The 14004-nt window shown below is 39.1% G+C and overlaps 1 protein-coding gene across 2 annotated transcripts in view; it reads left to right on the plus strand.

Annotated features, from left to right (window-relative positions):
- The first annotated feature begins 289 nt into the window (after positions 1 to 289).
- The window catches only part of LOC130906852 (V-set and transmembrane domain-containing protein 2-like protein), a 127048-nt gene continuing 113333 nt past the window's right edge, over positions 290 to 14004 (plus strand). For both annotated transcript variants that reach the window (XM_057821530.1, XM_057821523.1), the window contains exon 1: positions 290 to 623. In XM_057821530.1, the coding sequence (XP_057677513.1) occupies positions 518 to 623 (106 nt within the window). In that variant the 5' untranslated portion in view covers positions 290 to 517. The remainder of the gene's footprint in view (positions 624 to 14004) is intronic.

Below are 14004 nucleotides of genomic sequence, written 5' to 3' on the forward strand. Positions count from 1 at the left end.
GAAAAGTTGGTCGTGTTATGTCCCTACCGTCCCTATGCAAACCTGCTCCTGCTGGTGCTTGACTACTCAACTGAAGATATCATTGAAATAGTTTTAATTTAGCTTTTAAGAGTCACACGATTGGACGTCTATCATCGTCAATGGCACTAAAAAAAAGTTAAATGTAAATTCAGGCACCAAGAGGTTAATTTTCTCTAACAATGAATGTTGAGGCTCCCCTTCAGCGAGCCACAGCACCAACCAGCTGTGACGTCTCCTTCCGCGGCAAATAGAGCCGCGCGCGGGGTAAACTAGACGAGTCGGTCATTCCCACCCGGGTGAGCACTTGACTGAGCTCAGTTGCCTGACGCTTCAAGGAGGACGACTGCGTCCGCTTTCTCGTCTACTTCGCCCACGTCTACTTTCACGCCACCACAGGCACCCCTCCCGTGGATTTAACGCAGCAGGAGAAGAACATTGGGGGAACCTCCGCCCCATGTGAGCTGGAGAAGAAGATACAGACACGAGAAGAAGCGCAATGGGAGCCTTTAGGATGCTGCTGGGGACTTTACACTACGTGGGACTGTGCGTCTCCACCAGGCATAGTGGACACGGACACACGGAGAACCACATCAGCGGACACGGTAGGCGCACGAGACGTTCACACCCGCATTGTGCTCGGAAGCATGTCGGGTAATGACGTCCACTCCCACGCGTTACACACAACGGGGTAGTGATAGCTCAATTTGGTGGTGTTTTTTTTTTTTTTTTTTTTTGGTAGTTTAAAAAAAAAAAAAATCTTTTAAATGAGACAGTTTCATCAACACAAATTTCGGCGCATCTAAACAGTCCAATTATTTTCAAATAAAAAGTGTTAAGAAGTGAAAAAGTCTTGTTTTCAGTGTCAGTCAAAGAAATATTTATATTCCAGCCTGCTTGTTGGTTAATTCTGAAATAATCATTCTGAAATCTGTACATGAGAACTACAAACTATAAACACAATCACAGCACAAGGCAAAATGGGAAGAACTGCAATTGCAATAGTGCACTTTATGTACTGTAACCTACATGCTGCAGTGGGCTGAATTTGGTGGTAAAAAAAGCAACATTTCAGTGTACTGTAAATTTAAAAAAATGAAAGTAGACAAGTATTTACTCGAAAAGTAGCGTATCGGGCATTTCGAGGGGGGTAAGACTTGAGAGAATTTATTCAAACAATGCATTTATTATGCATATGTTTTCCCCCAACACAGGTATTCAAGTTAAGGGTATACCTTGCCTCTTGCTCAAACTTAAGTGGGATAGGCTCCAGCTCACTTGCTACCCTAATCAGGATAAGCAATATAGAAAATAGATGGATTTATTTGATTACTTTGTTGCTTTATACAGTGTGTGTATTTATACACAGGGGTGAAAGTGGGCCAGAACGGTCAGGAACGCAGTTCCGGTATAAGATTCGGGGCCGGAATGTTGTTCCGGTACACGGTGCTTTGATTCCAAAAATATGACGGCAACTATCAAAAACGCTATGTACAGGCAGAGGCGTAGCGTCCCATTAGGCATATGCAGGCAACTGCCTAGGGCCCCCAGCCAGCAGGGGCCCCCAGAGGGCCAACAGATTTGGCATATATAAATTTAGCACATTCAGCTTCACCGCACTGTCGTAGCTACAAGTACTGGGAGTGATTCTATACCATGGAATCATTTGGCAGATTGTCTCTCAATTCTGTGTCAGTCCCAATTAGTATACATGTTTAAGCATCCCCAATCAATTTCACTACTGCATGCGCAAAGAGTGACTCACCCAGAAAATTATGAAAAGTCTTTGCTGTAATGCATTATGTTGGTTTTCACAGGCCACCTCATTATTCATGCGACTATTTAAAGATTTTTCCAAGAAAGTCTATTAATGGGTCTATCGTATTCCTCGTTGAATACTCTATAAGAAAAATATAACATATATGAATCTAAAATAATCCTGAACGATTTTATTAGCAATTTTAATACTCCTTATAGCAAGGTTCCTTGGGTATGCGGTATGCCACTGCGTACGTTCCCATAGCAACCAGTCCTGTTATTGTCCTACGTCACAAGCACTGCATATTCTGAGAACGAGAATAGGCGTAAGCGTAATGTGCGCATATTGAGCAGAGGACAGCCACCCCACCTGTAGAGGATTAATCTGTGCGTCCATGAACGAATCTTAGTATTTCCTCTTCATGCCATAAAGTTAGCGGTTATCAGCGCGACCGTTTCGTGTTTTTCCTGTTATGTCGGCTGGTTGATCCCACTTGTTCTCGCTGCGTCGAGGAGAGCGTTCTTTACATTATATTCGCATTGCACATTTGCTTTAAGAGGGAAGGTGTTAGTTTAGCATCTTAAAATGTTGTACATCCATATGAGTGTAAAGTGCTTAGTTTTCCCCACTTTTATGGCCAAGATGGCCGCACGCAGCGCGCACTATGTGTGTCATGTGACTCAGAGTGAGAGTGGGCGGCGATGGGGCCTTTTTTTAATTGGCAAAATGAAGAGAAGTTATCCGTCTGGAAATGAAAAAAAGAAAGAAAAAAAAGCAGAAGAGGAGAAAAGGAAGCAAGACAGCGGTGAGTGTACTATGTTACTGTCGTTTTATGTCTTAATGTAGTCGAAGCACTGCAGACTAGTAGTAGTAGTCGTATTTTTATGTCCTAAACCAATTAACTGCCTTGACTTGTTGTAACTAGCTTGTTGGCATTTGCTAACAGCATTGCAGCATGCTAGCGTTTCTTCATATATAAAGATGTTACCTAGAACATCAAATCAGTGTTTAGAATCACCATACACACTGATCAGCCAAACTGATAAGATGTTACATGATTCACTTCTGTGCCAGAATGTTATCCTTATTAGGTAAAAGCAATATAAGTTACCAGCTAGTCAGTAGAATACGGTATGTGTAAAGGTATGTGTACTAAGCACAATAATAATAATTTCAAGTACATTTTGTTTATTAAGGCAAATGTGTGTAAATAATTAAGGATAGTGTGAAGTGAATTAATAATGCAATTGGGGGAGGGGGGGCACTTTGAGTGTCCTAAAAAGCGCTCTATGAGAGCGATGCGTTATTAGACTTTTATTAAATATGCTATTGCTCCAAGTCCAACTGTCCCCCTTACTTGCACATGCTCAAAGGGACCCATGTTGCATGTTGCCTGGGGCCCTCGGGGACCCTCGATACGCCTCTGTGTACAGGGGTGCACATAAGTGGTCTGCATGCGCACTGGACGTAGACAAAGGCGCTGGCCCTCAACGGCTTCCATACGCTTTTGCGTACCGATGGCTGACCACTGTATTTGCGGCGGACACGAGAAAATCACTTCTCAAAATGTCAAAGAGGCAGGCCCCACTGCGTAATTAGTTCCGTGTTCCCCCACCCCCGTCAAAAGACAGACAAACGACAGAGACGTCACCGGAGCTATCGAAAAAAAGGACTTTTGCTGAAAAGTGGCTGCAGGAGGTACCATGGCTAGAAGCAAATGATGCTCGCACAGAAATGTGGTGCAAAATTTGCCGTGAGAATCCCAATGTCGCTGATAAGGGCTGTGCATTTTATATAAGGTCAAATAATTTCAGCCATCCAAACTTTGAAAAGCATGAAAAAAAAAAACAGCATGTGGCAACGTCAGACAGGACCCCACTCGCCCTATGGACAAGTGGCGCAATAAAGTTAATGAAGAACAGCGCCATGCACTGACAAACGTGTTTTTGTTCGCATTTCACAAAGCTAAACATGCACGTTCAATGAGCTCTTATGAGAAGGACATCCCACTTTTACAAAGGCTTGGAGTTAATTTGGGAGCCGCATAATGCCCTGTTTTTTGAATGAGTGCTTTTCTGTTTATTTCTTTACATTTCACTTCAAAGTAATGGCAATTTTGTTGTGCCAGTTGATGTTAATGAAGCGTTAATTGTTAATATAATTAATTAAAGGTAATTGGCTTTAAGTATGGCTTGTCATAATTTTATTGAATCAGGCGGGTCGGCTCTCAAGCTCAATGAGGACCAAATCACATCTCCAGGTCCTCATTTGAGAACCTGGGCAAAAAAAATATGTGCACCCCTGGCTATGTAAAAAAAAATTGCTAAGTTGCCACACATGCATGTCATCTCCAAGAAGAAAACAATCTACCAACATCAGATTTAGATACACAAGTGTTAACAACAAGCATAATAAAGTGCTTGTGTAGCGTAATCCGTTTCCACCAATATTTATTATTTATTTTATTCCACAGACGGCATGGAGGTTTCCCCAGCTGCTGCTGTTATCTGAGTCTGACGATGTTGAGTCACGTTAATGCGCGAATGCACGCAGCAAAGCAAAACGCCTGGACTCATTTATCCGTTCAATTGGCTGACATAATGACGTGATCAGCAGAGATGGTTAGCTCTGGTTGGTTCAAATTTGCATATTTTCTGGAACAGCAAAAAAAAAAAAAAAGGTAGTTGAATTGATGCGACAAAAAAAGGGCAATGCAACATAAAACGGATCAAATCTTTAAGAGCAACAAAAGAGTTGAGGAGGCTTACATATCATATTTAGTTTTATTTGCTCTGATGGGGAGGTTCAGACCATCTTAACTGTCAATGTGCACTTTGGACTTATACTAGTATTTGTTCGTTTATATTAGGCTATTTATTCATTTCCTTATTTAAAAAAGTCAATGTTTGGGCGATCTTCAAAATATATTCCATTTATCTTTGCATAAGATACACTGCAAGTCATTTGTACTTATTTTTCTGAATGTATGTTACTTATGTCTTTATTAAAAAAAAAAAAAAATTAAATGTTTACATCAACTTCAATTTTAATATACATCATATGTTCTTAAGTCGTTAAAATTGCGATTTGGCATTTAGTAAGTGAGGAAATGAGGGAAAATTAAAATTAGGGAGGTTGGGGTTATTGCTGTTTTAGTGAACTTTTATTTTGCAAATCATTGAAAAAATACAATTATGAATGAAAATCGGTTTTGTATGTGTTATAGAAATAACTGCACTTACAGTTTTCTTTGCATTTCAGTAGTTTAAGAGGTTTGACCCCCCCAACAAAAAATGAAAGAAAAAAATAAATACCGTATTGGCCCGAATATAAGATGGCCCTGATTATAAGACGACCCCCTTTTTTTAAGACTCAAGTTTGAAAAAAGACTTTTTGAACACCAAATTCATTTTTATACAGAAAATAATGTCAGTACATCCGAAACAAATGATTATAACAATATATTTGAGAGAAAAAGCATGTTTTTTTGCCTCATTCAAATCTTAATATATGAACATTTAAATATGTAAGCCAAAGCGCTATCACATTTGTAAATGAATGGCTTCTGGTTTTCGAAATGTAAATAAACCAATCTATTGTGATAAAACAACAAAATTGCAATAACTGCATTAACCATCAAAGTGAAGTCTAACTGTAACTGTAGTCTTAAAACAAATCGGAATAATGAAAAACATTGCAATAAAATAATGCAAACTGGTTAAACTTGAGAGTAGCTAAGATCTGTCATGACAGAACATCGCTTCAATGATATCTGGCGCCATCTAGCGTGGGTATACCATCTAGACCGCGAATATAAGACGACCCGCTCTTTTTCAGTCTTATTTCAATGCAAACAACACTGTCTTATACTGTATTCAGGCCAATACGGTAGATGGATTTTAGTGCTGCAGCTAGATTATTTCAGTAGTCGATTACTCGATGATCAAGTTAGTTCGAATAATTGAGTAATCGGATAAGGAACATGAAAAATTATAATACCTGTGCTGAGCCCCAAACGGTTTAAAAAAATAAATAAATAAGGATCTATGTACAACAAATGAACAATGGCTAACTTGCATGGCAAAAGTCCGTTAGCTTAAATGCTATAAAACTAACGCTTTTTTTTTGTTTTGTTTTTCACAATGCTCTTAACACATGGTTCAGACACATATTCCCACAAAAAAAATTACAAATGCATTAAAAAAAATATTAGCTCAAACAAAAACTTGGCTTATGTTGGTCTTAACATGGAGCAGCTGGATTGCCATGTGAAATAAGGCAGACTAGAGAACATTGTACAGTGCCCTCCATAATTATTGGCACCCCTGAAAAAGATGTGTTTTTTAGCTTCTAATATTTTTTGTTTTTATTCAAATAATATGGGACCTTAATGGAAAAAAAGAGAAAACTCCAACCTTCAATACAAGTTCATTCATTCAGTGGGTAAAAAAATCCAACATAAAGAAAAAAATATTTGACATCAAATTATGTGTGTCACAATTATTAGCACCCCTGGTGTTAATACTTTGTACAACCCACTTTTGCCAACAAAACAAGGTCTGGGGACTGAGATGGCCATGGGAGGAGCTTGATTTTGTGTCTGGTGAACCATTTCTGTGTAGATTTGGCCATATCTTTAGGGTCATTGTCTTGCTAAAAGACCCAGTGACGACCCATCTTCAGCTTTCAGGCAGAGGGCAACAGATTTTGATTTAAAATGTCCTGGTATTTCAACGCATTCATGATGCCATGCACCCTAACAAGGTTCCCAGGGCCTATGGAAGCAAAACAGCCCCACAGCATCACTGACCCACCCCATACTTCACAGTGGGTATGAGGTGCTTTTTAGCATGCGCATCTTTCGTGGCAGCCAGACCCACTTAGAGTGTTTGTTGCCAAAAAGCTCACCTTTTGACACCATGGGGTGAGATTTTGCATTGAGCCCCAGATCGAGGGAGATTATCAGTGGTCTTGTATGTCTTCCATTTTCTAATAATTGCTCCCACAGTTGATTTCTTTACACCAAGCATTTTACCTATTGCAGATTCAGTCTTCCCAGCCTGGTGCAGGTCTACAATTTTGTCTCTGGTGTCCTTCCACAGCTCTTTGGTCTTGGTCATAGTGGAGTTTGGAGTGTGACTGACTGAGATTGTGGACAGGTGTCTTTTATACCGATAATGAGTTAAAACAGGAGTTATTAATACAGGTAAGGAGTGCAGCCTCGTTAGACCTCGTTAAAAGAAGTTAGACCTCTTTGACAGCCAGAAATCTTGCTTGTTTGTAGGTGACCAAATACTTATTTTCCACTTTAATTTGGAAAGAAATTCTTTATAAATCAAACAATGTGAATTTGTTGTTTTTTTATCTCGTTCTGTCTCTCATGGTTGAGGTTTACCCATGTTGACAATTACAGGCCTCTCATCTTTTCAAGTAGGAGAACTTGCACAATTGGTGGTTGACTAAATACTTATTTGCCCCACTGTATACTACAGTTGACACAGTGGCTGAAAATGGCGAAACTTCACTTGAGCTTTTTGCCACCTCATGAAAAAAAGTCGTACAGTAGATATATTTTCATTTTATTTAGAAGTGTTTTTACTTTTTAAAAGCAATTATTTTTGTTCTTGCTCTAATCTTGAGCAACCTGAGCTGTGGCTGTGGGTAGTCTATAAGTTCTATTGATTTTAATTTTATTTAAAATATTTGTTATATTTTTGTTTATTTATTTTAACATTGTTCTGAAAATATGTTCTGAAAATTATAAAAAAAATCCCGAAAAAAAAGATTTTTTTTTTAAACCCATACATTTCAAAATAACACATTTTGGAGCTATAATTGCAATACCGTGATACCGTGAAATCACGGTATTTTTCCTCAAGGTTATCGTATCGTCAAAATCTCATACCGGCACATGCCTATTGTTGAGTTTGGTGCCATTTATTATTATTTTTCTCTCCTGATTATCAATATATTTCTTTAGTTGTTTCTTATTGTCAACGAATCTGGTATTTATTTAGTATTGAATGTCATTAAAACCGTGAAAATATCATTTGCATCCTCCAACAGTTAAGTCCGCATGCCAGTTTAGAAGGATTTGATTTCATCTCAGGGATCTAACATTGTTGAGTGTGTGAGATGTCTACTGAGGCACTACTGTTCAATGACTGACAGCATTTTTTGTTCTGTCCGAGCGCCGCAGCCGCCCTCTTCTTTGTCAGGCAGAGCTGACACAAGATGGAAGTTAGTATTCTCTGTCAGTAGCGCTCTGCCTGAACATCCTCCCAGCTAGTTCTGATGTGCTCTCTTCCTTCAATGTTTACCACGTCTTTAACAACCGAAGATAAGAATTTAAATTGTTCATTTGCGCATGTTTTTAAAGTTAGAACATGCAGACAACAATGATCCTCGAGGGAGGGCAAATGTAAGTGGAAAGAAAATGTATGCAAGGATGTGAGTTGGCACGCTCACCAACTGTTTTTGATTGATAGATCTTAGCTGGAGTGGAGGTGCAAACCCATCGATATGTGAATGTAACATTTTGCCATTTTCAGCATTCACGCAGAATGTTAAATGTTAATTAATGTTCATGTTAGGATTGTCCTTCATTTGCATTGATTTCCATTTGCATATTCTGGGGTTCTGTTTAGGCAATAACTGAATGCCTAGTTCTGTAAATTGTCCTTCCGGGCAAGTTTGGTCTTGAGTTACTTGATTGCTATGAATTTGTACATCTGATATTATACACCAAAACAACTGGACAATGCTCAATTTGTTCTCTTAAGCTAGGCAATATTGCTCAACTCCAATTCAGCCGATGGCAGTAATGAGCATTAATAAAGGGGCGTATAAAGCCACACAACAGCCAGAGCTATTTAGTGCATCCAATACTGAATTAAGATCAAGTATACAGTTCCTGACAAAAGTCTTGTCGCGAAACAATTGCTAATAACCTGACTTTTAATTATTCCATTGGTTTCAGAAATGGCTCATATGAAAGCTAAGACCCTCCCAAATGATGTTGAATGTACAAAAATATATTTGTTTCACTGAAAAAAGATTGATCATTTAATGAAGACATAAAGGTCAAATTTTGGCAAGACAAAAGTTTTGTCGTCTACAGAAAGTAGTGTGAAAATTAGAGATGTTCCGATCGATCGGGTCCGATCACGTCATTTTCAAAGTATCGGAATCGGCAAAAAAATATCGGCCATGCCTTTTTTTAAATATATATATGTATATATATATATTTATATTAGGGCTGTCAAAATGATTGCGTTAACGCGTGGTAATTTATTATGTCTTTTGGTAAGTTTTACAGCAAGGCTTTTTGTGCTGTCTAACAGCGAACTCTTGTGGTCGCTTTGCGACATGGTTTATTGTATTCTTGCCAGTTCAATATGGCTGCACGACGTCTCGGGCTGACGCCTACGTTGTAATGTTGTGCTTATATGATCCTTGGACAAGATTTGTCCGTAAGTATGGTTGTTGTAAAGAATGTACATATTATGTTAGTAAGCGAAATGTTCTATTTTTTGTATGAGATGCTTTTTGTTTATGTTTAGCGAACCTGTATAGCGTGCTAAGCTAACGTTGTTGCTAATGCAATGCTTGTCTACTTTTTTTTTGTAGTTTTACGACGGTCTAAAGAGGACAATGGTTTGAGGCCATTTTATTTATAAATCAGATGAAAAAGGAAGAAGTCTGATTATAAAGGCGTCGTTCACTAGCTTTGGAAAAAGTAGACGCTTCGGAGTGAGGACAGCATAGACAGATTTAAATGACAGTAGAGTGAAATGCCCACTACAGTCCATATGTACCGTATGTTGAATGTATATATCTATCTTGTGTCTTATCTTTCCATTCCAACAATTTATTTTACAGAATATATATATAATTTACAGAAAAATATGCATATTTTATTGATGGTTTGAATTGCGTTTAATTGAGATTAATTACGATTAATTAATTTTTAAACTGTAATTAACTCGATTAAAAATGTTAATCGTTTGACAGCCCTAATATATATTAATTAAATCGTTTTCTAATTGTATTTACCGTTACAGACATAATATGTTAAACTCATCCAGAGTCTTTAGTTTAGGCTTAAGGTAGGGTTATCAAATTTATCCTGATAACGGCGATAATTAATTTTTAAAAAAATGTATCACGTTAAAATATTTAATGCAATTAATGCATGAGTTGCACGACCCACTCACGCATTGTCGCGCTCAAGCTGTAATGGCGCCGTTTTACCTATACAGAGAGATAAAAGGCAGCGTAAAATGAGTAGAGTGAATTTTGACAGCCTTTGAAGCCTTTTTTTAAATGGCTAAAGCCTTACAATCCCTCTCCCTACGATTAGAAATATCATGGGAAGCAATGTGGGGTAGCAAGGTAGCAATTGATCTTTTTCTTAACACCTTATGTTATTTCCCAACACAGAGAAGATATATCGATTGGTAGCACTATGCACAGTCATTGTTCCACTTCCCATTATGCATTTGGGCTTGGCTACAGTATCATTTACTGAAAGCTCAACAAATACACTAGATGGCAATATTTAGTCACAATATACAAAGTCACAAGTCTTTCTATCCGTGGATCCCTCTCACAGAAAGAATGTTAATAATGTAAATGCCATATTGAGGATTTATTGTCATATTAAACAAATACAGTACTTATGTACTGTATGTTGAATGTATATATTCGTCCGAGTTTTATTCATTTTTTTCTTAATGCATTGCCAAAATGTATATGATCGGGAAAAATTATCGGGAATGATTGGAATTGAATCGGGAGCAAAAAAAAAAAGCAATCGGATCGGGAAATATCGGGATCGGCAGATTCTCAGACTAAAACGATCGGGATCGGATTGGGAGCAAAAAAACATGATTGGAACAACCCTAGTGAAAATTGAACAAAAATGTACTTCAAATACAAAAATATGTTACATAACACAAGCGAATTAAGTAGTGGTGCTGTGAGATCCAAATTTGATATTTTTTATGACTTCCATGGGCTTCGGCAAGGATTCATACAATTTATTGATGAAGTCATCAGGAACATCAAAAAAAGCAGTCTTGCATACCGCCCAGAGTTCATCAACATTGTTGGGTTTTGTCTTTCTTGCTTCCTCTTTCATCCTACCCCAGACATGCTCAATGATGTTCACGTCTGGTGACTGGGCTGGCCAGTCCTGGATGATCTTGATCTTCTTTGCCTTGAGGAGCTTTGAGGTAGAGATTGAAGTTTGCGATGGAGCACCATCCTGCTGCAGAATTTGTCCCTTTTTATAGTTAGGAATGTAAGAGGCAGCTAAAATTTGTTGAAACCAGAAAACAACAATTATCATCTTATCCTATTAGAATTTAAATTCTAATCATACGAGTCGATTTGGGGTAACTTTATTCCAATTAAGAATACTGGAATACTGTACGTAAAGAGATTTTGCAAATAGTCTTGAATATCGTAGTTTGTACCCTCCTCCTCCTCTTCTCACCCCACCAACAGGACAAAACTAAAGCAAACGCACCCTCACATCCATTTCCTGCACTGTGCTGAAATGGATACGCCGACAAGGACATTATTCACTTAGAAAGCCATTTATGTTATGGATGCAGCGGCACCCTCTGAGATATTAGTCACATCACTGCCAATGATTAATAAAATATTTTATTTTAACCGAAACACAAAATCTGTTAAAGCACACAGTGTGCTCAAGCTCACACTTACAATAATAATCTGAATACAGTATGTGAGAAAATCAACGCCGGTTACACTGGTGACTAATCAATCACACTTCTTATAAAGTTGAAGACGGTATTAGTGTTATATCTTTTTATTCATATGTTTAGAAAATATATTTATTTTGTTTTGTCTTGTGTTATGTATACAGTGAACTCTCACTAGTTGACTTTTCTCAGTCCTCTATAAATATACGTACCAACCAGATGTGGGTAGAGTAGCCAAAAATTTACTCAAGTAAAAGTAAAAAAGTACTTGGTGAAAAGAATACTCAAGTAATGAGTAACATTTTGAGTAACCGCTTAAGATGTTTGTTTTTACAGGTTATTCTTTTCATGTAAGTATTTTCCCCAATTGCTAAATAAATTGTATGGTCATGACAGTCTTGTGCTAAATGGAATATGAAATATTAAAAATGCGTTTATTCAGTGCGACAGGGCAAAATTACTGCATAGTGGTCAAAACTGCCGACTTCTTCCTCTGCCGAACGGTATTTTATGCCACCAGAGGTAGTCCGGCTTTTGTCATTTCTCTGCCCCGACTTTGGAGATGGAGGAAAGAGCATAAACAAAACACAAGGCGTGACAGCTAGCTGACATGCTAACCCGAACCGAGCGGCTTGTCCAAGTCTTATTCTCGCCTTTCGGACTCATGTCACACACGGCAGCGGGGTTGGTTGTCTTCACCGATCGGCCAGCCCCCGATGGCGATCAAGTTTTGGCTCGTTGTTCCCCTGCTGCCGGGGACGCAATTGAAAAATGACCGCTGAACAAACCGGCTGACGTCAGAGTGGGGTGCTGCTCGTGGCCAAGCCGAGGAAACCGCATTCTCGACGGGCACGCGAATATGACCGAGCGGGCTGGATCGTCAAGCCAACCGGCCGACGTCGGAATGGGGGTCTTCTCGTGGCCAAGCTGAGGCAAGTACATTTTTGGCGGGCACGCCTTTATCGGCCGACGACCATGGTGTGCGACAAGCCGTCTGTCGTCAGCCGTGTGGCCTTCTCGGTGTGCAGGCAGTATTTTCACACACAAAATGCAAGCCACCTCCTTATTAAAATGTGTGCCATGATCCTAGTATTTGACATAATATGAAACACGTAGCTTACTCACCTCACAATGGTCCCACAGTTGTCTGACTTGTTTAAGCCATTGTCCGCGGTAACTTTTTGAAACCCAAAAAGGCTGACACGCCTTTCCCTGGTGCAGCAACAAAAGCCTGCAGCACATTGGGCTGGCGTCATGTGAAAAATAAATGAAATAATCCGCAAAATCAGCTAAATCTGCAGTCGTTCTGCATACTGTAGAATTGACTGTATACTGAAGATGATTATCCCGCTGACGTCACATTCGCAGTCCTAGTCAATCCAGAAAGTAACGTATTTTCATGGCGTGGGATTTTAAAAAATTGCATCAATATATCTATCGCTTCCACACACATCCAAGCGGTCCATTTAATTCACGAGCATAGAATACTGCGTAAAATATGAAATAAACATGCTTTTTGCTGTCATAGGCACTATAAGCATTATTCGTCCAAAGCACACGAGCACCCTCTGGAGGAAAAAACATATTTCCTCTAATGAAACTAAAAGGATCATACCTCCGGTTTTCCGTGGTCAGTCGGCGTTAACTAAAAACTGGGACAGAGAAATCGTCGAGATCTTATAAGGGAATGACTTTGAATTTTTGGGTGCCGCTGCTCATAGAGACTCATATACAGTGGGGCAAATAAGTATTTAGTCAACCACTAATTGTGCAACTTCTATCACTTGAAAATATTAGAGAGGCCTGTAATTGTCAACATGGTTAAAAAAACATGGAAAAAAAAAAAACAGAAAATCACATTATTTGATTTTTAAAGAATTTATTTGCAAATCATGGAAAATAAGTATTTGGTCAATACCAAAAGTTCATCTCAATACTTTGTTATGTACCCTTTGTTGGCAATGACGGAGGCCAAACGTGTAACTCTTCACAAACTTTTCACACACTGTTGCTGGTATTTTGGCCCATTCCTCCATGCAGATCTCCTCTAGAGCAGTGATGTTTTGGGGCTGTCGTTGGGCAACACGGACTTTCAACTCCCTCCGCAGATTTTCTATGGGGTTGAGACCTGGAGACTGTCTAGGCCACTCCAGGACCTTGAAATGCTTCTTACAAAGCCACTCCTTTGTTGCTCTGGCTGTGTGTTTGGGATCATTGTCATGCTGAAAGACCCAGCCACGTCTCATCTTCAATGCCCTTGCTGATGGAAGGAGATTTTCACTCAAAATCTCTCGATACATGGCCCCATTCATTCTTTCCTTTACACAGATCAGTCGTCCTGATCCCTTTGCGGAAAAACAGCCCCAAAGCTTGATGTTTCCATCCCCATGCTTCACAGTGGGTATGGTGCAATTCAGTATTCTTTCATCTGACCATAACATATTCTCCCAGTCCTCTTCTGGATCAACCAAATGCTCTCTAGCGAACCGCTGACAC

The sequence above is a fragment of the Corythoichthys intestinalis genome, chromosome 2 (assembly GCF_030265065.1).
Source record: "Corythoichthys intestinalis isolate RoL2023-P3 chromosome 2, ASM3026506v1, whole genome shotgun sequence".
NCBI classification, from domain to species: Eukaryota; Metazoa; Chordata; class Actinopteri; order Syngnathiformes; family Syngnathidae; genus Corythoichthys; species Corythoichthys intestinalis.